The sequence below is a fragment of the Dendropsophus ebraccatus genome, chromosome 5 (assembly GCF_027789765.1).
Source record: "Dendropsophus ebraccatus isolate aDenEbr1 chromosome 5, aDenEbr1.pat, whole genome shotgun sequence".
Taxonomy (NCBI): domain Eukaryota; kingdom Metazoa; phylum Chordata; class Amphibia; order Anura; family Hylidae; genus Dendropsophus; species Dendropsophus ebraccatus.
In genome coordinates, this window is record NC_091458.1 from 149,323,850 (window position 1) to 149,351,322 (window position 27,473).

The window sequence follows — 27,473 nt, forward strand, 5'->3', positions numbered from 1 at the left end:
TCGGGTGCGGGGCTCGGGCAGGCAGTGTGCGGGAGCGGTGGCCATGGGTGCGTGTCTGGGAGTCTGCTCCCTCCTCAGCTGTGTAAGTAGCCGGCGGACTCCTCTCTCCTCTATGTCCCCTCGTCGTGCTCTGCTGTACAATGTTCTCGTAGGTTCCCATGGAGTTGTTGGTCTCCCGGAGGCAGCGGCTCTTGTTGGGGCTCTGAGGAGTTATCTGGCCCATAGCTGCTGCTCCCTCTGGTTGTGTTCACACATGGCGGTTTTGTGGAGGGAGTTTTGCCACAGGGGCTGGATATACAGTGTTTGTGAATGGAGTGGTGGTTATCATTAGAGCCGTTATGGAGGGACATGGGAGCCCTGAAGATGGCTTCAATATAAGTCTATGGCTTCATTACAAGTCTATGGCTTCATTACAAGTCTATGGCTTCATTATAAGAGGATGGTGATAACTGCAATGTAAGTCTATGGCTTCATTATAAGTCTATGGCTTCATTATAAGTCTATGGCTTCATTATAAGTCTATGGCTTCATTATAAGTCTATGGCTTCATTATAAGTCTATGGCTTCATTATAAGTCTATGGCTTCATTATAAGTCTATGGCTTCATTATAAGTCTATGGCTTCATTATAAGTCTATGGCTTCATTATAAGTCTATGGCTTCATTATAAGTCTATGGCTTCATTACAAGAGGATGGTGATAACTGCAATGTAAGGTGATGGCTTCAATATAAGTCTATGGCTTCAATATAAGTCTATGGCTTCAATATAAGTCTATGGCTTCATTACAAGAGGATGGTGATAACTGCAATGTAAGGGGATGGCTTCAATATAAGTCTATGGCTTCAATATAAGTCTATGGCTTCAATATAAGTCTATGGCTTCAATATAAGTCTATGGCTTCAATATAAGTCTATGGCTTCATTACAAGAGGATGGTGATAACTGCAATGTAAGGGGATGGCTTCAATGTATGGCAATGGCTTCAGTATAAGGGGATGGTGATAAATTCAGTGTAAGTGGATGGCTTCCATACAAGTCGATGACTTCCATACAAGTCGATGGTGATGGTTTTATTATAAGTCGATGGTTTCATTGTGAGGTTTGGTTCATACATTGTGGCTGAGATGCTGATGTGGTTTTGCTGTTTGGCTTTTGTGGCATGTGCAGGTAAAGTACCGAAAAACCGCAGCAATGGATGAGAAGTTGCAGGCAGAGATGAGCACAACTGGTGCGTGTACAAGTCACATCGTGCAGCGTTTGATTACCGATGACGGAAGAAGTTGGATGCAGCCCTAGGGAGTTCTAGTGGATACAGCCCACAGTCTATGGCTGTATCCATGTATTCCAGGACTCCCTAGGGCTGCATCTAACTCCTTCAGCCACTGGAAATCAAATGCCGAATGATCTGACTCGTGCACGCTCCGGTTGCGCTCATCACTAGTCGCAGGCCGTTTTCTGCACTACTGCCCTGTTGTGCATGCTGTGTAAGGAGTCCTGATGTGACAATCCCCTCAAAGGAATTATCCAGTAACAAAAAAGAAAGTTTCTTTCAAATCAATTGGTGCCAGCGATTTTTTTAATTACTTCTATTATAAAATGCCCTGTCTTCCAGTACTTATCAGCCGCTGTATGTCCTGCAGGAAATGGTGTATTCTTTCCAGTCTGGCACAGTGCTCTATGCTGCCACCTCTGTCCATGTCAGGAACTTTCCAGAGTAGTAGCAATTACCTGATCTGCTACATGTGAATAGACTTCTAAGGGAATTTATCAACACATTCACATAAAAATGATTTTTTACCTGACCTGGTCGGCACTGGTGCATAGATCCCAGTGGTGTCGTCTACTTTTCAAATCACAGCCTGGTTGCCGCCATCTATGCCGGTTTCTTCATATCAGTGACTTGATACTGAAGGAGGTGCGTCACTCATGGGGGGGATATTAGTTTCAGGGGGGGAGGGGATTAGTTTGGGCGGGGGGAGGGGATTAGTTTGGGCGGGGGGGGGGGGGGCTGCCCGGGGTGACAGGTTCCCTTTTAAATGAAAACAAAATACCGCCTAAGACATACACAGTAGGTCAGAACAAGGAACCTAGTGGAGAAGTCTTGACCATATTCACATGTCCATAGTGCAGCCTGTAATGTGCATCTCTAGTGCTCCACAATTCCCGGACCTCTGTGTTGTAGAAAGTGCTTTGTGTCTGTCCAGCTGCAGACGTGTGAATGAAGCCTTGTAGCGCTTGTATAGGTTTTTTCTTTTTTTTTTTGTATCTCTTCTTATTCTGTGTGGATGTTGACAGCTCTAAAGGATGTTGGGTAATGGCCTCGCCTGAACTGCCCTTAATCATATCCTTTGGTAATAGGCAGCAGGTCATGTCTGACAGCCAGGCACGTTGTATGTGTACTAGAGAGGAGTGCTGGTGGCTGAAGAAGTTGGATGCAGTCCTAGGGAGCCCTGGAAAACGTGGATACGGCCTATGGCCAGTTTTGCACTTACTGAAATAGTGAAATCCGCTGCAAGTTTCAATGGATTTATATAGTGGCAGCGGATCTTTCCTTCCTCCCGTCCCCCTTAACCCTCAGCTGCCTGGTAAAAACTTTACCCGTCAGCGCTCCAGCCTGCTTCTGCGGCTCCCATAGGTCCCGCTCAGCCAGTGAGTGGCTACGACGGGGCAGTGCACTGAAGGAGAGGAAAGATCCGCTGCCACTATGTAAACCCATTCAAACTGACAGTACCGGGAATTGCTGTGGAATTTGCTGTGTGAAATCCGCTGCGTCTCCAGTACCCCTGAAACTAGCCTTAGAGTCCTATTACACGGAGCGATTTTTAACGATAAACAATCGCAAACGAGATTGTTTTTTGTTAACCTGAAATTTTTCACCATATTACACTACGATAATCGTTATGTTACGTTTACATGGAGCGATATTTCACCCAATCGATCGTTTAACGATTTTAAAGCAACAATTTGGTTTTTATAACAATCAGCGTTAAGACGAATAAATCGTTATTGCGATCGTTTTTAAGATCGCTTAAGCCCATCTCACACGTAGGGTGAATCTTTAAAAGTCTGTTCACATGAAGCGATCTGCGCATTTTTAGTGAACGATTTGAGAACATGTTGAAAGGTCAAAATGAACGATTTCTTGCTCGTCACTTGATCGTTTGCTGTATTTATATGAGCTGATTATCGCTCAAATGCAATCGTTATTGCGAAAATTCGAATGATAATGGTTCCGTGTAAACGCACCATTAGTTACGATCATTACTACGATTGTTATTGCGATCGTTACTATAATCGTTTATTCCTTCTGATCCCGGCTAAACAATAAACAATGTGCAATTACACAGTGATTAGTGGACAAATGCAGAAGTTGAGCAAACGAATGTGGAATTACAGCAAACGATAAGCGATAATTTAAGGTTCCGATCTAGATCAACGATCAACAACATACGAATGTTTTTTCAATCGTTGCCTGCAGTTACACAGAACGATTATTATTTAAATTCGAACGATTTAACGATTTCTGCACGATAACCGTCCCGTGTCCAACTTCTTCAGCCACCGGTAATCAAATAGCGAGACTTCCGAGTTTGGACAGGCGTAAGAGTGCTCGAGTTGCACTCATCTGTAATGTGCACATAAGTACCATATATATATATATATATATATAATATACCTTCAGTGTGGGAAACCCCAGTTAGATTTGCGATTCTGTAATGGGGTTGATGGGTTTTACATCATCTACTAGAGCTACAGGTCTGGTCAGGTAGAGCACATGTCTTCCCTGAGCGCAGTACAGACGGGTGAGGTCACTGCTGGATATTGGACAGCATCCACATGTCATCAAAGCTTTATTGGTGTCTGTACATGGCAACATCATATAAGAGCTGGAGTATGCGTTCATGCAGCCATATAAACTGGCAGCCCAGATATGTATATATTGGGGTCTGGGGTATGTATATATCCAGATCAGAAGCATTCTATACTTACTTTCTGCACTACTTGTGATCCACCATCCTGCTCATAAAGTTACAGCAGCTGCCGGAGGACGGGAGAGCTGAAAAGCAGGATGCCGGATCATAAGCAGCATGGCTGGTAAGTATAGACTGCTTCTGATCTGGAAACTGACAGCACAGATACAGTATATACATATTCCAGACCCCAATATATACATATCCGTGCTGTCAGTTTCCAGATCAGAAGCAGTCTATACTTACTTTTTGCGCTACTTGTGATCCCACTCGTGAAGATACAGCAGCTGCCGAAGGACGGGAGAGCTGGGATCTTGGATCACAAGCAGCGTGGCAGGTATGTATACACTGCTTCTGATCTGGAAACTGACAGAACACATACATATCCTAGACCGCAGTATATACATATCTGTGCTGTCAGTTTCCCTTTGCTATCTGCCTCACATCTCTTGTTTACAGAGAAAGACGTGCGGCCAATAATGATAAATTGTGAGACGAGCTGAGCATTAGCCTGGTCCTCCTCTGATCGCTGTCACTTTTACACGGTGTCTCTTCCAACTTTCTTGCCCAATAATTGGCCTGTGTAAAAGGCCCTTTACTGGTCTTTGCTACTGGTTATTATGAAGTGTATCAGCCATCTTTCACCAGTTTTCCCCGAGTTCAGCTCCAGAGTGGTTGGAGACCAGCTAATATGTATAAAAGGGGGTCCTCCTCCTGTGCTGTGCCTCTAGAGAATACCCTACATAAGGGGTAGGGAGCCTTGGCTCTCCAGCTGTTGCAAAACTACAACTCCCATCATGCCTGGACAGCCAAAGCTTTAGCTGGAGAGCCATGGTTCCCTACCCCTGCCCTACATGCTGCAGCTGTGTGTCTAAGCCTCCGTCTTCCTCCAGCTTCTGGCTCTTCTCTTGAGGAGCAGCGTGTGACATGATACCGCACTGATCTAATAGTCGGATATAGCTGTGAACTGAGTAACTGGAGGGCAGTGAAGAAGAAATGGCTGATCATTGGAGAATAGATATATTATAAGGTCTCTTAGGCTGGGTTCACACTACGTTTTTTACATCGACTTCTATAATGAAAAAGGGATCAAAACCCTTTTTTAGCGTACACAAAAATGTGGTCGACCATGTTTCTGTGTACGTAAAAAAGGATGCATTTTTCTTTTTAAATAATGGAAGTCAATGGAAAAATGGATGCACGCAAATGCCGTTGCTTTGTAAAAAGGGATGAAAATCTTTGACGTTGGTTCCTCTTGTTATATATGGCTATCTGTATGTTTGGCTTTAGCCTCTGTATGTATCTATGATGGATAGGTTTATATTTCTTTCTCTGATTTTGTATTTTTAAAGTTTCTTAATAAAAATGTTAAATCTGAAAAAAAAAAGATGAAAAAATGGATTGCAGAAGCGTAGTGTGGCCCTAGCTTAGTAGTCACTTATACTGCAGATTTATGTATTATATAGAGGGGTATGTGCCAACCAGAGAGCGTTCCTATCTCCTGTATATTTCTTTACTATCCTTTCTCTACCTATTGCTTGCTTATTGTGGTTCCCAGAGCTGGAAATCTCAGACCTGCACTGCAGTTCTATTGTGCCCCAACTTCTTGGACTCAGATCTAACCCCCTTTTTGTTTCCGTGCGGCTTTCCCCCCTTCCTCCGGCCTCCTATGTCTGGTGAACAGCTGAACCTCTGTACTCTGTTACTAACCCCCCCCCCCCCCCAAAAAAAAAAAAAAAAGTTTCAGATTTCTGCTCCAGACAAGTTTTTTTTCATGCATTTTGTTCCATTACATCTTTAACCTGTCTCCACCGTAGCACTACTTTGCTTTGTCTTAATCCTCGCCTTTCCTTTCCCTCCATAGGCTTCATGTTTGTGCGGCACAGCACCATGCCTCCTTTGTGGATGTTGCCCGTCTACAAAGAGTTCGAGTATAACCCGCCTGACTTTCTCGGTCTTCCTTCTCCTTGGAACCTTAGTGGCCTGTATTATGATCATACCTGGAGTGGAGGATGGACTTAGAAAGGTAAGCAAAAGCGCTGCTACTATCAGGTAGGCACTGCATGCTGGGAAAAACATACAGGATGCAAGTCAGCCTTGATAATGCAGTACCATGCGTCTATACAAAGCCTGAGGTGCTGCCGGTTCGTTCTTTTGTTATGTCCTCTCGTGGATATTAATATAGATTATCATCTGATAATTGGAATAATATGATTATACAGAGAGTGCATATATAGGTATACAGTGAAAGTGGATCTATTTGTAATGCACTAAAAAGTGGTCAGTTTGTGAGTGTTGCCACTGGTGGAAATGGAGAAGCAAAAAGAAACGGGGCCCTTCCTAGTGTATGTGTCGTGTAAATTAGAAAGATTATCTGCCAAAGATTTGAAGGCAAAGCCAGGAATGGATTTGAAAAGACAAGAAATCTCAGGCTTTCCTTTATGACCCGATCTCTGTTTATAGTCTGTTTCTGTCTTTGGCAGATAATCTGTCAGATTATCTTTCTGTGTAAATGGACCCTTAGAACTTTGTATTAAAACCCACTCACCTAGTGGAGTTGTGCTATAAAATGCCACAACTCTATAGTAGGCTTCATAAAGTGTACACCGCAGCAAGGTAGGGAGGACCTGTAAACTGGTGTGTGAAAGTGCAGCAGTGACTATCCAGATAGGTACAACGGACCAAAGATTCCCTCTTAGGACCGGCACAGGTGTGGAGTTCACGGGGGTGTTCAGCGTGCATACATCCTGTATGTCAAGTATCACGCTACGACCATCTGCACTAAATGGTGAGATTATTTGCAACGCCTTTCAGACAGTCTATTTGTCAAGCGGGCCTCTCAAGCGTAAACTCTGGTAACAATGAGGCTACTTTTAAAGTGTCATAGTGGTTTAAATTTTTGTTATTTTTTTTTTCTTGCGGAAATCAATAGTACATGTGATTTTAAAAAACGTTGTAATTGGGTTTATTAGCCGAAAAATGCATTTTTATCACGAAAAAGCAGTTTGAAGCTCTCCCCCCTGTCTTCATGGTTTTCTATGGAGAGGGGAGGGATGGAGGGAGATGAGGCACCAAAACAGGACAACAAAGTTAATTTACTGCTACATCACTGTGCTATCTCCTCTGAAGTCAGCACTGACCTCTGAATACCGGATTTCACACAGCTCCCACTGTATAATCCTTTGTTTTCTGCTGGCGACTAATCTCCCTCCTCCCCCCTCCATAGATTACACAGGGCCCGACTGATGTAAAAGATTCGAGATTTCCTCATTATGAGCAGTAAATGAGAGACAGGAGGGAGGGGGGACCTGGGGAAAGTCTTTTTGAATGCAGATAATGGCATATTTGCCTAATAAACGCAATTACAAAGTTTCTTAAAATCACCTGGACTATTGATTTCTGCAACAAAAAAAAAAAATACGACAGAGACACTTTAAATATGCAGATGTTGTAATATGGGACTTGCAGTGCCGCTTCTTTGTGCCGGGTAACCCGAAAGTTATCTGTCAATTTTGAACCTGTAACATTTAAAAGTAGCCTCATTGTTACCAGAGTTTACGCTTGAGAGAGGTCCGCTTGACAAAAAGACTGGCTAAAACGCGTTGCAAATAATCTCACCATTTAGTGAAGGTTGTCGTAGCGTGATACTTGACATACCGGTTGTATGAACACTGAACACCCCCTGAACTCCACACCAGCGACGGTCCTAAGAGGGTATCTTTGGTCTGTTGTTCCTATCTCGATCGTCACTGCTGCACTTCTGGTTGAAAAATTTTGTACGCTGGGTGCAGATTCGGGCGACCGGCCGGTTGGATCCACTAAAAGGCGTACGCCTCTTAGTGAATCCTGCCGAGGCAAAGGGGCCTAATATAAGACCGGCGTACTTGTATGCCGGTCTTAGCAAATCCCCCCCTGACTTTCCATATAAAAGAGACAGGTAGTGTCATCAAGAAACTATGCGTGTAGTCAGGACAGTGAATGACTAAGGGTACTATTACTTGAAGCGATTTTTTTGACGATAAACGAACTCAAACGACCATTATGGTTAATGAGTCGCTCACCAAATTACACGGAACAATGACCGTTACTTATGATCGTTATTGGGTTTGTCCTGTCGTCGCCACGCCGTTCGCCACTACTGCGAACGACCGAACGACGTCTTATTACATGCGAACAATTTAACGATTTTTCGTATAACGATCGTTCCGGGTAATGCCACCCTTAGGCATACTAATGATAGTCATGTCTAGATCTAGGTTAGTCTTGTGACGACTTCTACAGACAGAGCTTAGTTCCATTTCCGACGCATTTACCCCATCTTGTGTCCATGAGTTCCTCAGGGAATCTTGGGAACAATGTCTCCAATATGAGTCTGTTGCCTGTATATGCCACTTGTTTAATCAGTGGAGTGGACGACCACTGGAGAGGTCCTGGGACTTTATAAATCCATAAGCACAAAGATGTGTCACAGCCAGGTAGAGGCAGAGGACAGGTGGATGATGGAAGTAAATGATGTGTGGATGCTGTGAGCACCCACTGTCAGTGGATCTGTGCAAGCAGACCTGGGGTCCGGAAATATGTGCTGTTATATGATCGCAGACCTGTGGTCCGAAGAAATCAGGGACCAAGTATTGGTGTAATTTGCCGGAACAGGTACACCTGGGGTCGGTTGATAAGGATGGCCAGGGATCCAATACAATTGGTGGTGTGGTGGGGAACAGTGGTCTCTTGTCAGAGTGCTGGATGAGCGTCTTATACTGATGAATGAATGATCATTGGCCCTCCTCACACCAACATTGCCAGACAGATATCTAATGAAATATATGCTGTGTGGCTAAGGCCGGGTTCACACTACATTTTTGCAATATTTTTTTTTTCATCCATTTTTGCAAAAAAACGGATGCAATTGTGTGCATCCATTCTGATCCTCTTTCCATTGACCTCTATTATAAAATAAAAAGCGGATGAAAACTTTTTTTTTTTTTTTTACGTACACAAAAACGTTATGATCCTTTTTTTTTTTTTTTTAATGAAGTCAATGGAAAAACTGGTGCACACAAATGCATACTTTTTTTTGCAAAAACTGACTACAAAAAGTTAGTGTGAACCCAGCCTAACCGGATTGTAATTGGGTGAGGGTGAAACTAAGAGCTTCCAGTGTTTTGGCAGGGTCATTCTGACAGTACCACTCAGTACATCTAAATGGGTGGACTATATAGTTAAATCCATGAGTTTTTGGCAGGACTTAGAAGCTCCGACTTCCAACTCCAACTCTTTCATAAATGGCCAATTAGTAACAACAAGTTTACTGTAGTAAAATATTAAATGGGCATGGTCACTAAAAATAACTTTTCACATGTCATCAGACACGTCAAAAGTTATTGATTAAAGCAAGTCTGACTGCTGGTCCCCATCGCTGATCAGACGCTATAGCCAGGGAAAGATGGCAGCAGCGTGATCCACTCCTTGGCCGGCCGCTCTTTCCGTCAGTGTTTTCTCATAGACTTATATTGTATTGCGCTGTACACACGACGCGATCAGTAACTTTCTGATGACATGTCAAAGGTTAGTTGTAGTGACAGTGCCCATTTGATGTTAATAAATGCATGGAAATTAATAAGAAAGGCAATTTAAAAAATGTTTTCACTTACTGGAGTTTTCCTGTTGCCCAAGTACGGAAATGTTGTGCCGTGATGGTCTTCTTGGAACCCCAAACTAGTTTCCAGTAATGGATATTAAAATCTACAGATAAACATGCATGGGTTACAATTTTATTGGTGTGCATTAAAGGAGTAGTCCAGCGTTTTCTAAAATCCAGCAGCATGCAGAGGGTAAATTGATTTTAAGTAACAACTTATCTCTCACCATGCCCCCATTGACAGACTGGAGTGGCCAAGGGACCCCTGCTGGAGGTGATGACGTCATGATTTGGGGGGGTGGGGGGCAATCCCCTTTTTAAGCTGCAGACTTTACAGATTGCAATGTGTGACCTGCAGTATGATGCATACCTTATTCAACAACAAGATTGAAACCGAGCATGTCTGGAGACTGTGGCAGACTTTTTCAGTGAATTGGGGTAGTAAACATTACTTACATTGTACTTTTCATTGCACATGCAAGTACACGTGTGAGTACTCCCAACTGTTGCTGCAGTTTTTGAGCAAGGGCTAGGGCACCTTTCACACATCTGTGTGCAGCCTGTGATATACGGCCTGTGTGCTGCTGCAGAGCATTGATTAAACACTTAGGCGAGGGCCACAAGTGCAGTAGGAATGTATATATACGTTCCTGACTTCAGGGGCTGACTGATGTGTGTGGGACCGCTGCAGTGCAAGCGGCCCCGCACACATCAGTGTGTCCAGGGCTGAGGATAATGAGAGGCAGCTGCAATTCCGATAACCCCTTAAATGCTGCGATCTATAGCCATCGCGGCGTTTAAGGTACTCAGTGACAGGACAAGCTCCTATCAATGACTGATCACTTACCTCTGTCCTGTCGGATAGGCTATCCATGCATAGAGTCTGCTCTCAGGCAGGCTCTATGCATGGATCGCCGATAACACTGATCTATGCTATGCTATGCTATGGCATAGATCAGTATATGAAATCTAACAATTGCATGTTTTACTATAAAATAAAAGTGTAAAAAAAAGTGTAATAAAAAAGTTTTTAAAAGTATTAAAAAACCATTATAACCCCCCCCCCCCCCCACAATAAAAGTTTTAAAATACCCCCTTGCCCATTATCAAACTAAAAATATATTTTTTAAAATAAACATATTGTGTATCATAGTGTGCGGAATTGTCTGACCTATTAAAATAAAACATTATTGTTCCCGCACGGTGAACGGCATAAACAAAAGATTGCTGATTTTTTTTTTAATTATCAGAATTTTTTTTTTTTTAAATGATCAAAATTTTTCTGCTACACCAATATGATATTAATAAGAACTAGAGATCATGGCGCAAAAAATGATACCTCAACCAGCCCTGTCAGTGGGAAAATAAAAGCGCTATGGCTCTTCGAAGGCGAGGAGGAACATTGCATAAATTTGATCCGGGCATCAATGGGCTCTGTCTTGACAAGGTTAAATACGCTCTTTACTCTACCATAAAATGTAATGTTAGAGTGGGTTCACACTGAGGAATTCTCGCGGATAAACTCTGCGGAATTCCGTCGGCTGTCCGCGTGCACTGCCGCGCACCTTTCCGCCGGCTCCATAAGACACCATTCTATGGGCCGGCTAATTCCGCATTCTGCCAAAAGAAGTGACATGTCAGTTCTTTCAGCAGAATGCGGAATCAGCCGGCCCATAGAATGGTGTCTTATGGAGCCGGCGGAAAGGCGCGCGGACAGCCAACGGAATTCCGCGGAGTTTATCCACGAGAATTCCGTAGTGTGAACCCACCCGTGAACAGAAAACTATTTGTGGGCTGCAATTGGGAAACACCTGCAGTTCTGTGACTTTGAGGGATTTCATTTGAAGTTTGCGTTACAGTAAAACTGATACGAGACAAGTACTGTACAAGTATATGAAAAGTAATAGACTTACACGGCTCTGCCTCTCCATAGTTTGCCTTATGCCTTTTCTGATTTATTTTCCATTCTCAGCTACCATGGTTTTGCACCTCATCCAACACCATCCAGGGCAGTGTGAACTGTGACGTCATGGTTGGACACCAAGCTGTGTACCGCATGTGTTTTGCCATGGCGGCATTTTTCTTCCTGTTTGTCATCATCATGATCTGTGTGCGAAGTAGTCGGGACCCAAGAGCGTATATACAGAACGGGTAAGTTTTGACTCCCCAGAAGGTAAATGACAGGATGATGGCGAATCAGGACATGGTAACTCTGGCGCGGAAAGAGGCCACGCTGGGTGGTCTGCTCAGAAATTAACTCTGAACCCTCGGTAATGATCCCCGCTGGATCCAGCGAGAGGACCGCCTGGAAAACTGGGATACAGCCATAGCCATAGGCTGTTTTCCAGGCGCTACTCTTGCTGGATCCGCCCGCTCCACGGAGCGGGCAGACAGCGGGAATCTGCTGCCGAGCGTTCGGGTTCACACGAACCCGAACCTCGACAGGTTCGGACCATCCCTAGCTGCAAGCTTCATGGTTTAGGTCTTTTGTGGCCAAGCAGCTGCATGCAAGCCTTACATCCTTAGGCTATGTTTACACAACGTATGTCTGAAAAGATCATAGCCGGATAATCTTTGCAGCCGCAGATTTCTGATACGGGCGCATCCGTGCGCGCCCACGTCAGAACTCTCCACTGCAGAGTATGGAGCCGCTCGCTCCACAGTGTGTTTGACAGGCCAGAGTATATAAAATGTGTATACGCTCCGGCTGGGATCCCATAGACAGCAAGGTAACGTATATTATCGTAATAATCACAGCTGTTATACAACGGCCGTGGTTTTCCGAAAATATATGTTGTATGAACATAGCCTTAAAGTGTACCTGTTTCATGTAAAAAAAAAAAAAAAAGTCACGTACAGTTAGGGCTCCCCGTTTGGCTGCTGTCTGGTGACATTTGCAACATTCGGCAGCTCCGGTGCCCAGATATTTCCTCTGTCTCACCTATTTGGCGCATCCACATCCAGAATGAACTAGAAAATGATCTCAATATTTATCCAACATGGTAAACGCTATAAAAAATGGAAGAAAAAACAAAACAAAACACCAGATTGGCCACATTTTTGTTAATTTCCCTTAAAAAAATGAGAAAACATCAAAAGTCATATGTACTTAAACATGGTGCCAATAGAAAGTAAAACTGGTCCTGCAAGAAACGAGCCCTCATATAGGTATGGCAACTTAAAGGTGAAAAGCTTATGGCACTTTGAAGGCGACATTGAATAACTTGCTTGGTCGTGAAGGGGTTAAGAACATATTGGTTAATTTAATTGTGTAGTCAAAATAGAAAAAGATAAGTATTAATTAAACTAATATTTTACCTGAGTTTATCCAATAACACAAGCTGCTGTGGTGTCACGTGCCAGGTAGTTCCCAGCATACCTTGGGGTGCCCACAATTCACCGCTACCAGCCAAGTCTAGTGATAACTCAGCCTCTTAGGTGCGTCGCTTTCTCATAAGATAGAGGCTGAATATATACTCATTGTCCTTCCAAAGGTGATTTAATTTATCTCTGGTTATTTTGGGCCTTTTCACACTGAGTACAACTGACTCAGCTTGGAATCCCGCCTGCCTCACTGTCTCAGTGGGATGTCTTGCGCGTTTCCTTGGCTCTCCACGTATTGACATGTCAATTCTTTGAGTGGAGGGACGGAAGACACCACATTGAGACAGGGGCAGGTGGGATTGCGAGCAGAGTCCGCGGCAGAGGTTCCGCCCTTATACCATCCGTTTTGTTCCCGATAAGAAATCTGTATTCCCTACGTATGCATGGGGCTTAGCATGGAAACATTAGAGATTTCAATCAATAAATTACAATTATACTGAATCTTTTCCCATAAAGATATATATCAATCCGCTGTTTCGCAGCATATTTTATGGAAAAATTAAATCTGTTATTGCAAAGTATAATTGGTGTTGCAAAAAATAAGGACTCATGTGGGTCTGTAGATGAAAAAAGTGCAAATGCTATGGTCTCTTAAACATGAGCAGGAACAAATGAAAGTACAAAAGCAAAAATTGGCTGTGTATTAAAGGGGTTAAAAATATTAGAAAAGATATGTAAGCTAGGGATGAGCGAATATACAGGAATAAGGAAGCAAAGCGCTTTGTTAGCTCAGCAATCATTATCAGCCTGCTACCTTTGAAGTCTCTGACACTCCTCCCCAGGTGCCTGGAAAAGCTGGTTCCAGTCCTGGGAAACTTCTCCCAGTTTCCCAGGACTGGATCCAGCTTTTTCAGGCACCCAGAGAGGAGCAGCAGTAAGTTAGACTTTATACTATAAATTACATTGTGTAAAAACTGCCCCCCCCCCCCCCCCTAGTGTCTGGTGGGCTTTGAAAAATCTGGATACAATAAAATCGTAAAGAAAACTGAAAAGTCATGCTTGCATTATTCTCTGTGTATTTCTCCGTTTGTGGTTTCGTCACATTGATCTACTTCTCTGTCTCGTTGCTTCGGTCAGGTTTTGGTTTTTTAAGTTCCTGATTTTAGTGGGGATTACAGTTGGTGCTTTCTTTATACCCAATGGATTATTTACCACAGGTAACCACATACGATGTTGTTCTCCCTATACTTGCTCTTTTCTTTCTTCTTTCCAGCAGCTTTCTGTGTTCTCTATACTATATACTCACCAGCTGAATCTCTGTGTGTGGCCATTTAATATCTCTTCCTTGTAAGGGCAAACTTACAAGTTCTTCTTCAGTAACCAAACTTTCTAGAAAGTCGTGGCACGTGCCTCAGATCAGTTCCGTTCCTCAATGTGTTGTCCGTTTTTCCCCCCTTCCTTTTAGTATGGTATTATTTTGGCATGGTTGGTGGTTTCCTGTTCTTCTTGGTCCAGCTCATCCTCATCATTGACCTTGCTCACTCTTGGAGTCAGGCCTGGCTTCTAAGAGCTGAAGATGGGAACACAAAGTGTTGGTACGCTGGTAAGTACCAGTAATGTATTGGAGTTAAAGTGTCACTGTCGTTTAAAAATAGTACAGGCGATTTTAAGAAACTATGTAGTTGGGTTTATTAGCCGAAAAATGCATTTTTATCATGAAAAAGCAGTTTGAAGCTCTCCCCCCTGTCTTCATGATTTTCTATGGAAAGGGGAGGGGTGGAGGGAGATGAGGCACCAAAACAGGACAACAAATAGTTAATTTACAGCTACATCACAGGGCTATCTGCTCTAACAGTCAGCACTGACCTCTGAATAGCGGCTTTCACACAGCTCCCACTGTGTAATCCTTTGTTCTCTGCTCTCTGCCAGCGACTAATCTCTCTACTTCCCCCTCCCCTCTCCATAGGTTACATAGGGCCAGACTGGTGTAAAAGAGTCGAGATTTCCTGATAATGAGCAGTGAATGAGAGAGGGGGGGGGGCTGGGGAAAGTCTTTTTGAATGCAGATAATGACATATATTTGCCTTATAAACCAAATAACAAAATTTCTTAAAATCACCTGGACTATTGATTTCTGCAAAAAAAAAAAAAAAAGACAGTGACACTTTAAGCAGTTTTGTTTTTTTTAATTGATGAAAGATTAATGTCTGTTTTTTTATGTATTTTTTTTTAGCTCTCCTCATCTGTACTCTGCTGCTCTATGCTGCTGCAATAGCTGCCATTGTGGTCCTATATATATACTACACCAAAGCGGATGGATGTGTCCATAACAAAGTTTTCATCAGTTTGAACCTCATTTTTTGTGTTATAGTTTCTATCGTATCAATCCTTCCTAAAATCCAGGTAAGAAATTAATGGTAACAAACACTTGGGGGTAAATTTGTTTTTACTTCAACTGGTGCCAGAAAGTTATATAGACTTGTAATTGACTTCTATTGACTTCCGGTATTTATCAGCTGCTGTATGTCCTGCAGGAAGTGGTGTATTCTCTCCAGTCTGACACAGTGCTCTCTGCTGCCACCTCTGTCCATGTCAGGAACAGTCAAGAGCAGTAGCAAATTCCCATAGAAAACCTCTCCTGCTCTGGACAGTTCCTAACATGGATAGAGGTGGCAGCAAAGAGCACTGTGTCACGCTGAAAAGAATGCACCACTTCCTGCAGGACATACAGCAGCTTATAAGTACTAGAAGACTGGAGATTTTTAAATAGAAGTCAATTACAAATCTGTAACTTTTTTCCCCTTTAAACATTTAAACACTAAAACTAAGAAACTAGCTTTCTTTTGTCTCAGGAATTTTTTGTGTTCATCTTTTTGCAGGAGGTTCATCCACACTCTGGATTATTACAGGCATCTGTCATTACCTTGTACACCATATTTGTGACCTGGTCTGCTATGGCAAATGTTCCTGGTAAGTAGCAACGTTTGCAAACTGAGGCTTCATTTGCAGCAGATTCAGTAGCAAACATGGGAAAGCTTTAACCCCTTAAGGACGCAGCTAGTTCAGGCCCTTAAAGATGAAATGTTACTATCGTTAAACAGAATAGGGTGATCTGATGCACTTTTTTCCCCCATACAGTTTCTTGATATGCCCTTCTGTTCCCAAGATATGTGGGTTTATAGTCTCTCTGACAATTCAGATTTAACCCTTAAAAGACCCGGCCAATTTTCATTTTTGCGCTTTTGTTTTTTCCTTCTCGTGTATATAAGGCCATAGCACTTGCATTTTTCCACCCAGAAACCCACATGAGCCCTTATTTTTTGCACCACTAATTGTACTTTGCAATGGCAGACGTAATTTTTGCATAAAATATGCCGTGAAAACAGAAAAATATTATGTGTGGTGAAATTGGGGAAAAAAACCATGCAATTTTTTTTATTTCGGGGGGTTTTTGTTTTTACGCCCTTTGCCCTAGGGTAAAACTGACTTGTTATACATGTTCCTCAGTACGATAACAACGATATGGAACTTGCATAACTCTTATTTTATTTGAAGACTTTTAAAAAATTAAAACCTTTTAAAACAGATAAATGTTCCTTAAACTTGCTCTATTCCCAGGCTTATAGCGCTTTTATTTCTTGGTCTATGGGGCTGTGTGAGGTGTCATTTTTTTGCGCCATGATGTGTTCTTTCTTTCGGTACCTTGTTTGCATATATGTGACTTTTTGATCACTTTTTATCACAATTTTTCTGGATTTGATGCAACCAAAAATGTGCAATTTTGCACTTTGGAATTTTTTTTTGCACTAATGCAGTTTACCGTGCGAGATCAGCAATATGATAATTTAATAGTTCAGGCGAATGCGCACACGGCGATACCAAACGTGTTTTTTTTTACACACTTACTAGAAGTCCCCCCCGCCACTAGACCACCAGGTATGGGTGAAAACAGGCATTTAGATGCAGCTGTCAACTTTGACAGCTGCATCGAAATGCCTAATTAGTGGGCACGGCGATCGGCCTGCTAATAGCTGCAGTCCCGAGCTGCATATAGCACTCGGGATCGTGCAGCGCCATGACGTACAGTTACGCCATGGGTCATCTAGGGGCTAAACATACAATTCTGCTACAGTTCATAAATACTGCATAAGGGATGTTGGCCCAGGAATTTATTCTGATTGATAGATTTGAAGTTAGAAAGGAACCCCTCTCTATAAAATGAGAATTATTGGCTTCTACTTTGTGTGTGTGTGTGGGGGTGGGTTTGGCTTCCCGTGGGCCAGTACTAATAGGCTAAAGCTGCTCTGTACCCACAATCTGACCCCCAAACCGCTTTTACCGTCATATAGCTGCTTTAAATCCAAGATCTGTCCGTTCGGCAGGTGATGCAGTAATTCTCCTTAAAAACAACTTTTAAACTTATAGTTCCACACAAAATAGAAAACAAGGAAAAATAGGAGGGCACTCACCGTTAAAATTTAACTTTTATTTCACTTCTTTAAAAATCGTCCATTCGGTCAGGTACGAGGACGCCAGCTCCGGCGGACAATCACGCCGGAGCTGGCGTCCTCGTACCTGACCGAATGGACGATTTTTAAAGAAATGAAATAAAAGTTAAATTTTAACGGTGAGTGCCCTCCTATTTTTCCTTTTTTTCTATTTTGTGTGGAACTATACCTACCTATTTTTCAATCAGGGGTGAGCACCACCGTAAAACAATTTATACACATTCCTTCGCTTGCACCGTTTATTTTTCCATATCCCAACGTGAACTTCATGGTAGTGCCAGCTACAGTATCTCACCTGTTGTTTTAAACTTATAGCTCTGTGTCAAAGAGTGTCTGTACCCTAGGCCTGCACCGCCTATCTGTCCCTCCTCATCATTAGGAACATCCCTGGGCAGGATTTCTCCCATTCATCACTTGTCTGAACACTGCACATGAGTTGGATCGTTAAGGTAATGTGCAGTGTTCAACCAAGTGATGAATAGGAGAAATCCTAAAGTTTAAAAGTTGTTTTTTTAGGACAATAACTGCGTCACCTGCAGATCTTGGATTTAAAGTGGCTATCAGACGGTACAAGCGGTTTTGGGGGTCAGATTGTGGATACAGAGCTCCTTTTAACTGGATTGATGGATGTCTTTATTTATTTTTCTCTCTGCATGCATACAAACTATTTTAGTATGTTACTAGTGACCTAGTTAAATATTGCTAACACACTGCATAATAGTATATAGTATATATTTATTTTACCTAATAATCTCTATAATTTATTATTCAGCATAGACTTGTGGAGCTGGTACAGATTGTAAGATTCAACAGCATGTGAATAAAGGGGAGCAAAATGTACTTTAATATGCGTGATATTTGGTCTCCTAAATGCTCGTCATTGCTATCTCAGACAGATACTGTAATCCCACCTTGCTGGCTGTTGTGAACACTGGGAATTCTACAACATCGCCCTCTGCTGTGGTTCAGTGGTGGGACGCTCCGAGCATTGTTGGACTTGTGATCTTCATTCTGTGCACTCTGTTCATTAGGTGAGTTGACAGAGTGCATTGTGGGGTTTAGTACACTAGTGAGCCGAGCTTTACCAATACTTTTTTTTTTTCTTACAGCGTCCGCAACTCCAACAACCAGCAAGTTAATAAGCTAATGCAGACTGAAGAGAGCAGCGGGGATGAAGCGCTCCACAGCACTGGTGATGTGGTGTATCGAGCGTATGACAATGAAGAAGATGGGGTGTGCTACAGCTATAGTTTCTTCCATTTCTGCCTTTTCCTTGCCTCCCTCTACATAATGATGACGCTCACAAATTGGTATCTGTAAGTATAGACCTTTACTTATCATACTGTATATATACATCACAATACAGAGTGCAAGTGATATTGGGGTATAATGCAGCAGGTTTACCCCCTTCACGTCGACCATATGGTTATATATGTTCCTACTTCCAATGACCTATACAATTAGAATGTGTGTGGCGTGGAGGGGTTTTTAAAGGGGTACTCTGGCGAGTGCTCTCTGCTGCCGCCTCTGTCTGTGTCAGGAACTGTCCAGAGCAGCAGCAAATCCTCATAGAAAACCTCTCCTGCTCTGGACAGTTACTGACACGGACAGAGGCGGCAGCAGAGAGAACTGTGTCACACTGAGAAGGAAATGCTACTTTCTGCAGGACATACAACAGCTGATAAGTATAGGAAAACTTGAGATTTTTAAAAAGAAGTAAACTACAAATTTATGTAACTTTCTTTTTTTTTTTATATAACTGTATTTTTATTGAATAAAATTTTTGCAAATTTTTAGAAGAGACACAACAAAGGAATACAAAACATATATGGAATAATATACAAAACAATAGGACAATAGGGTATCAGTAGTAAAAAACATATCAGGCACGGGTACAAGGTAACAGTGGTAACAATTAGCTCTAACATGATCATAATGGCACCACATATTGCTACAGAGAAAGGTAGCATATAAGAGCAATGCAACAGCTGTCAGCAGAAGAGAAATTACTGTTACTCACGGCTCAGGTAGGGGGTTGTATCCTTACTGTAGCCCAATAAAGAAACCCTTTGACACACATACAACACAGAGAGACTGACACAAGACTCAATACAAAGGAGGTGGAGAAAGGGAGGGGAGGTGGGGAAAGGGAAGGGAGGGGGGGTGGGGGAGACGGAGAAGCTAGGGTCTGCTGTCAGAAGAGGAGGTCATGTCAAAGGCATCCCACGGAGACCATGTGGATTCAAATTTATCAATGGCATTATTAAGGGAAGCAGTAAGCTTTTCTAGGGAGCGCAACTCCCGAATTCTGGTAAGCAAACATGGTCGGGAAGGAGGGGACGTCTGTTTCCATGCACGAGCAATCAAGGACTTGGCCGCCGTTAGGACAGTGAGTAATAACTTTGCCTGCCGTTTCCGGATGGTCTTCGGGAACAAATTCAACAGACAAAGTCCTGGGTCTCTATCAATAGTGGTGCCCAAGACTGTCGAGGCCACCCCACAAACCTCCACCCAAAATGGACGTATAAGAGGGCAGTCCCAAAATATATGGAGGAGCGACCCCACACCACCTGAACACCTCCAACAGAGTGGAGGGATGGTATTATTTAGCTTATGGAGGAGTTCCGGTGTATGGTACCATAGCATTAACAGCTTATAGTGGGATTCCTTATATGTAGTGCAGATAGAGGATTTTGCCGCCCTCTCCCATATCACAGCCCAACATTCTGGCGGGAGCTGTCTGCCCAATGCTGCTTCCCACTTATCCATGTAGCGATGTCTAGCCTGGGAGCCATCAGAGGGTGAATTAAGAATTCGATAAATATCTGATATCAAACCAGATGTAGAAGTGCCTCCTCTCACTAATTGTTCGAAAGCAGATGGTTTCGAGACTATGAGGGATCCCAGGCGAGACAGCATAAAATGGCGGATCTGTAAATAGGTATAGTGCTCTGAGGACGGCAGTTCAAATCTGTCCGCAATCCTAGGAAAGGGGAGAAGGGTGCGTGTAAGCGGGTCTACAATGTCAGCGAACTGGAACAGCTTTTTCGAACCCCATAGCCTGACTGTGTGGGACTGTAAACCAGGCTGGAAATCGGGATAAAGAAGGAAAGAATTTAGGGGGGACGTCTTGGAGTAGAGTTTGAATCTAGAGGAACAGGTGGACCAAATGTGCAAAGTGAAGTTAATGGGGCCAAGTAGGTTTAAATGAGAAGAGGAGGGCGGAGAGGGGTGCCAAAGAAAGGAGTTAGGATGAAAGGGCGCTAGCCATATTTTTTCAATCTCGGCCCACTTCTTATAGGCCAGGTACTTAGACCATGCAGTAATTTGTCGTAAGTGAGTAGCGTAATAGTAATGCAGGACATTTGGAACCGCAAGACCTCCTTGAGTTTTACTACTCATCATAACCGAAGCTGGGATACGATGTCGCTTTGTCGCCCAAATGAATTTAAAAATGTCCCGTTGTAATGCTTTTATCTCGGATAGGGGTATTCGCACTGGAAGGGTTTCAAAGAAGTAAAGCAACTTCGGGAGAATCGTCATCTTGACCGAGGCTACTCTACCCATGAGGGAGATGAAATGAGAGTTCCATTTGGACAAAAGGGCCCTGAGGTCTTTAAAAAGAGTAGGGTAGTTGGCTGCGTATAGAGAAGAGTACGTAGGTGTAAGATGAATTCCTAGATATTTAATAGAGGACTCAGACCATTTAAACCGGAAAACCGATCGAAGATGTGTTATTGTGGATTTGGGGAGGTTAAGTGGCATGATTTCGGACTTAGAGGTATTTACTTTATAACCAGAGAGTACCCCAAACCGGGAGAGTAAGGCTCTAAGCGCCGGCAGGGTCGTATGTGGGGACGACAGGGTGAGAAGGACATCATCCGCGAAGAGCATGATTTTGGACTCTCTGCCTCGGACCGATACACCACGGATGTCTGGGCAGTTCCGGATGGCCGCCGCCAGGGGTTCGATACAAAGGACGAACAAAAGAGGGGAAAGCGGGCAGCCCTGGCGGGTGCCATTCCGAATTGGAAAGGTCCCAGACATCATATGTGGGAATTTGATGGCAGCCGTAGGTCGTGTGTACAAGGCCTCAATCGCAGCCAGAAAGGGTCCCCGAAAACCACAGCAACGGAGGGTCTCGAACATGAATGGCCACCCCAGGCGGTCAAATGCTTTCTCAGCATCTAAACTAAGTATCAGGGCTCTCTCTGACTGCTGATTAACTGCATCAATGATGTCAATGGCACGTCGGGTGTTGTCCCCCCCCTGCCGTCCAGGCACAAAACCTACCTGGTCAGCATTGATAAGCGAGGGTAACCAATAACCTAGGCGGGTGGCAAGTAATTTGGTAAAGATTTTAAAATCTGAATTCAAAAGGGAAATAGGCCTGTAGTTGGCACATTCTAAAGGGTCCTTTCCAGGCTTGGGGATAAGTGTAATGTACGAGTGGGACAGTGTTGTGGGAATAGCAGAACCTTGCATAAAGGAGTTAAAGAGTGAAAGAAGCCGGGGGGATAGCTCAGAGGAAAAGGTTTTGTAGTAAAGGTAAGTAAATCCGTCTGGCCCAGGTGCTCGCCCCGACGGAAGAGATTTCAGTATTTCCGAGAGCTCCTCTTCTGTAATAGGTGCATTTAAAGTCCCCAAGGCATCTGCAGATAAGGTCGGCAGGTTGCAGTCAGACAGGAACTCTACAATGCGTTGAGATCGAGCAACTGGGTCAGAGGGTAGGGTAGAGGGTAAAGAATAAAGATCAGTGTAGTATTGTAGAAAGAGAGAGGAAATATCAGCAGGGTTATAGTGGAGTCGCCCACCGGAATCCCTAAGGACCTGAGGAGACTGAGCTAACGCCCTATCATTTAGCATTTTCGCCAGTAGCGTGTGGGCTTTATTGCCCTTCTCATAGAATCGCTGTTTAGAGTAAACAAGTAGCTTTTCAACTTTGGAGAGTGACAGTTCCTTCAGGCGGGCTCTCGCCGCTACAAGTTTCCTCAGTGTCCGAAGGGAGGGGGACTGGGCAAGGGAGCGTTCTAGGGTCTGAATGTCACGTTTAGCATTGCACATTGCCAACTGGGAGTCTTTCTTCTGTCGTGAACTAAGAGCTATGCAATGTCCCCTAATGACAGCCTTATGGGCTTCCCATAGAGTCGATTCAGAGGTGACTGTTCCACTATTTTCTAGAAAATATGTGGCAAGGCATGACTTGATCGAATCACGGGAAAGCGGATATTTTAGTAAGCTCTCATTCAAGCGCCAATGACACTGGCGGGTGGGAGATTTCAAACTTTTAAGGCATATCAACACCGGACCGTGATCCGACCAAGAAATCGGGTCGATAGAAGCACTTTCGAGGAGGCGCACAGTAGGGACATTGCCAAAGAAGTAGTCAATTCTAGAGTGTACGCGGTGGGGGTGTGAATAAAACGTGTACTCCCTCTCCGTAGGGTGGTCAATACGCCAGAGATCAAATAGATGGTGTCTGCGGATAAGCTTACGGAATTCAGCTGACAGTCTTGCCTGATCAGCAGGTACTGGACGACTCCAAATTGAATGTCTATCTAACTTCTCAGAAAAGGACAAGTTGAAATCGCCTCCCAGCACTCTGGGGGCTGGCGGGTATCTTGCGAGTTTATTGAGCACCCTACGGAGGAAGGGGATTTGGTATTTATTGGGGGCGTAAACATTACAAAATATAAGGGGTTTCCCATGCAATTGACCTTCCACTATAACAAAGCGACCTCCCGGGTCTGAGAAGGAGGAGGAGATTTGGATGGGAAATGAGCGGGAGAAGAGAATCGCTACACCTGCTCGCTTAGAGCCACTAGATGCAGCTATGACTGTGGGGAAGGTATGCTTAGCAAAAGCAAATGTAGCATCCCTATCAAAGTGGGTTTCCTGGAGGAACGCTACGTCAGCCTTTGCTTGTTGTATTTCCCTCAGAGCTAATCTACGCTTTATGTTAGAGTTAAGGCCTTTCACATTCAGTGTCACACACTTAGCCATAGGGATAGTATGCTGTCACGGCCAAGCAAATGTGGTAGCTTACCCATCCAGAGGGTGTCCTACGGCTAGCAAGTCCTGTCTGTGTCATGACCTGTAGTGCAATTTCTTCGGCAGGAACCCTAGAGAGGGAGGGAAAGAGACAAAAGGGGGGGGGATGGTCGACAAGGACAACATAAACACAAGACAAACAAAACATGAACCCCATAGGGTTCAAAGCACTCGGCTCAGGTCCTGGGTATATGGCACCAGGAAGTGGGGAAGAACAGAAAAGGTAGCGGAAACTCAGTGTAGAACATAAGAGAAAACACAACCAATAGGTTGAACAACAGGGTCCCCTTAAGGGGGGGAAGGAATCACCAACAAAAGATACGTGGTGATAAACAACATCAGGTATGGAACTCAGGCCATCCAGCTACGGAGGGACTCTATAACTCTAAAATAAGCCAGGTGAAAGTAACAAAGCTTCTCGGCAACAGTGTGACAGGACCAGCAGGGGACCACAGATAGCACGCCAGGTCCTTGCAGGGGACTCAGGGAGCATTAGACAATTCTGCCCCTGGGTCAGGTCCAGAATTTCCAGAGCGGGGACGTCTCCTCTTCTGACGTGTAGACTGCCATACTGGTGGAGGAGGTGGGGGTGGAGGTGCAACAGTCCAGTCCGAGATCTTAGGAACCGGAATGTCAAGTAGATCACAAAACTTCTGGAGGTCTGCTAGGTTACGTAGGACAGCGGATCTGCCATCCCTACGAGCAGATAGGGCAAAGGGAAAGTTCCACCGGTATGAAGCGTCATAATCCCGTAGGGTGGTCAGGAGAGGGCGGAGAAGGCGGCGCTTCTGCAAGGTTATCCATGACAGATCGGGGTAAAGTTGTAGTGACGCACCATCAAAGTCTAATTCGCGGAGAGAACGTGCCTTCGCCATAATTGCATCTTTGACGGTATAGTCGTGTAGGCAACAGATGACATCTCTCGGTGACCCATTGGTAGGCTTAGGCCGAAGAGCCCTGTGAGCCCTATCAAATTTAATTTTGTGACTGGGTGGTTCACCTAATATGGTGTTGAATAGGCCTTCCAAAGTGTCCATCAGGTCTGTATCCTGAGTCGCCTCAGGGAGACCCCGTATGCGGATGTTGTTGCGCCTGCCCCTATTATCCAGATCCTCAATATGGCGCTGCATATCATCAAGAGCAAGAGCCTGGGTGGAAACAGTGGAGCATAGGGCACCGATGTAGTCCCTGGTGGAGTCATGGTCATTTTCAAGAGTATCCACTCTCAGGGATATATGCTGTAAATCTTTCCGGACCTCTGCAATTTCCACTCTACAGGCCTCCTTCACCTCAGAAATCAGGGACTGAAAGTCCTGTTTAGTAGGTAGCTGAGAAAGGATATCACGCATCTCTCCTTGGGACCTAGATCCCACCCCAGAAGTCTCGGAGTCAGAGTCAGTGTGAGGCCAGTCAGCTTCTCTTTGTGAGGCAGAGCGAGTATTAAGCTCAGATGACTTAGATGCCAATGTCTGTCCTCCCCTCTTCCCCTTGTCCCCTTTCTGAGATTTAGTGGTGGCAGCCATCATGTACTGTGATATACGCCGCTGGCCCTTTAAAACGGAAGGATCTCTAGGCAGTGACCCAGGTATGGTGGGGGGATGGAGGGGTATATGAGGGCTGAGGGCCTTATAGATCTCCAATGTGCCGGAGTGAGTACCTGCGGTAGTAGGGGGAGACCCAGGAGGGACACCGGTGGAGCCGTGGCGTAGTAGAGGCATGCGGTGTAGGCCGCAAGATGGCGGCACCTCACTTCTTCTCCCGGTCTCACTTGCGGCCCTGTGCAAGCTGGGGTGGTGACTGCTGCACCGCTCTGTTCCCCGGAGGCTACGGACACGGGACAAGCTGCGGGTCCGGCCCGATGCACCTCTCGGACCGCCAGGGGTAAGGAGATCTCGCCGCCACGCGTCACAAGGCCTGGGGCGCAGCACCACTGCCGAGCGCGCGGTGTCCGGGGGGGCCGCTAGAAAGTCGGGGTCCGTCTCCGGGGGCTTACAGGATGGTCCGGGGGTCTCCCTGATCCCCCTCTCCATACATGGGGGTAAATCGCCGGTAACGGCCTATGTTCTGGCTGCAGATGTAGCTGGATGGCCGGGAGCTCTTCTCCTAAGCTGCTGCTCTCATCGGCGGTTCGCCACGCCCCCTTATGTAACTTTCTGAAACCAAGTCAGTGTTTAAGTTGTCTCTGTCCGATCGGAACCAATCGCTTTCCCTAACAGCTGGAGGTCTCTTACTTGCCTCCATCCTGTCCATTCGGTGATCTGCTCCTAAAGGCTGCTTCAGGCAGACTCTAAGAAGAACGCTGATCTCCATAATTAATCCTATGCAATATCATAGCATTGACCAGTACATGCAATCGAATGACTGCTTATAAAAAGTCCCTTAGTAGGACTTGAAAAGTGTATATTTTTTTTGTCTTTAAAAATATTATAAAGCCCTTCACCCAATAAAAGTTGAAATCACTTTCATTTCACAAATAAAAATGTGAAAAACCAAACATATTTAATATAGTATTGTGAGCAATTGTCCAAATGATACAAATATTATTCCTGAGCATGTAATACAAAGATAACTAAGTATGTTATAAGGTTCCTATAAGAGTGCCTTCACACGTACCGGATCTGCAGCGAAATCCGCTGCAGATCCAGTTTTGGTTCTTCCCTATGACCCCTATAGTCTCAGTTGCTGGTGACCTTACTCACCTTACTCTATAGAAATACAAGACCTGGTGACCTGGAAATATGTGCATCAGTGACCTTAGGTCATGAATGTATACCTGTCACAAGCGCCACTGATTTCCATGCTACAGACTAAAGTTCTGTCTTTCATGGCTACATCTATGCCTTAGACCATAATACATGTCACCTTCATTCTCATCCAATGGGGGTTGCGCACCTTACGGTTTCATGAGTGACCGAAAAAATGCTTTTCAAAGGTCTCTGGGTGCCCTTTTTTGCTGTGATTTTATTGGTTCTTTAGAATAATCAGTTTTCCCCCTTTACAGTGTATAATCGCTTACCTGTGACCTAACAATTTGTTTTTTCCCCCACTACCATTCTCAGGCCTGGTGCATCTGATCAAGTCATGACCAGCCCATGGTCCGCTGTTTGGGTGAAGATATCCAGTAGCTGGGTCGGTCTCCTCCTTTACTTATGGACGCTCATTGCCCCCTTGATTCTTTCTGACAGGGACTTCAACTAATCTGAGATTATTGTGTGAATGGTTTGTTGTATGATGATTTCCTTTGGGCTGGCACCGGATTCCATAGATAATTAAAGGGGTGGTGTCATGAAGATAACTAGGTCTATACGGATGCATGATGGTACATGTAACATATTTCTTAAAATGTATCATTTGATATAGATGTACTAATCCCCATATACCTGCTTTGTTTTGACTTCACATCCAAGCAAGGGGGATTGTGGAGAAGCGTCTGCGCTGTTGAAGGGCAACATCAGGGTCACAGGTCAGAGAGGAAAGCAGGAAGTGAATAAATCCATGTGATGAAAGTTACTTTACTAAAAACAGCACATATGTTCTTCTTTCCATACATGTATGTGGTACACATCTGATTTGACCTTCTTTGCATCCTGACACCACCCCTTTAATATGGTGGATAACTGATCATGCTGACCCTGTGTTTTTACGGTACAGAGCACAAGGCTATGTGTTAATACATAAAATACAGGGCGTCCCACTCGCTGGAGGTTCCAAAAAATATTCTCTCTCCAAGACTAGTGAGCATATTTTAATGAAATCTTGTCAAAACATACCTCACTATTTAGGAACCCCTTTATTAGAAGATGTTTACTGAGCATTCATCCCATATGGCAGCAGTCTAAGGCAAGGGGGACAGAATGGCTAGGCTGATCATAACACTGAATCAATCATCAGGAGCCTGTGCTGCCCATGTCTCACTATACTATCTTCCCACACAACCCCTTTAACTCCTGTGAAATTGACCATGATTGATATCTGAGCATT

General features: G+C 44.2%; 1 protein-coding gene across 1 annotated transcript; it reads left to right on the top strand.

Moving 5' to 3' along the window:
* SERINC2 (serine incorporator 2) lies at positions 1 to 27,473 on the top strand. The gene is made up of 10 exons (XM_069971598.1): positions 1 to 82; positions 5,836 to 5,997; positions 11,582 to 11,760; positions 14,071 to 14,150; positions 14,399 to 14,536; positions 15,167 to 15,336; positions 15,813 to 15,903; positions 18,334 to 18,472; positions 18,551 to 18,757; positions 26,552 to 27,473. Exons 1-10 carry the CDS (start codon positions 44 to 46, stop codon positions 26,688 to 26,690), a joined length of 1,344 nt encoding a protein of 447 aa, XP_069827699.1. The 5' UTR covers positions 1 to 43; the 3' UTR covers positions 26,691 to 27,473.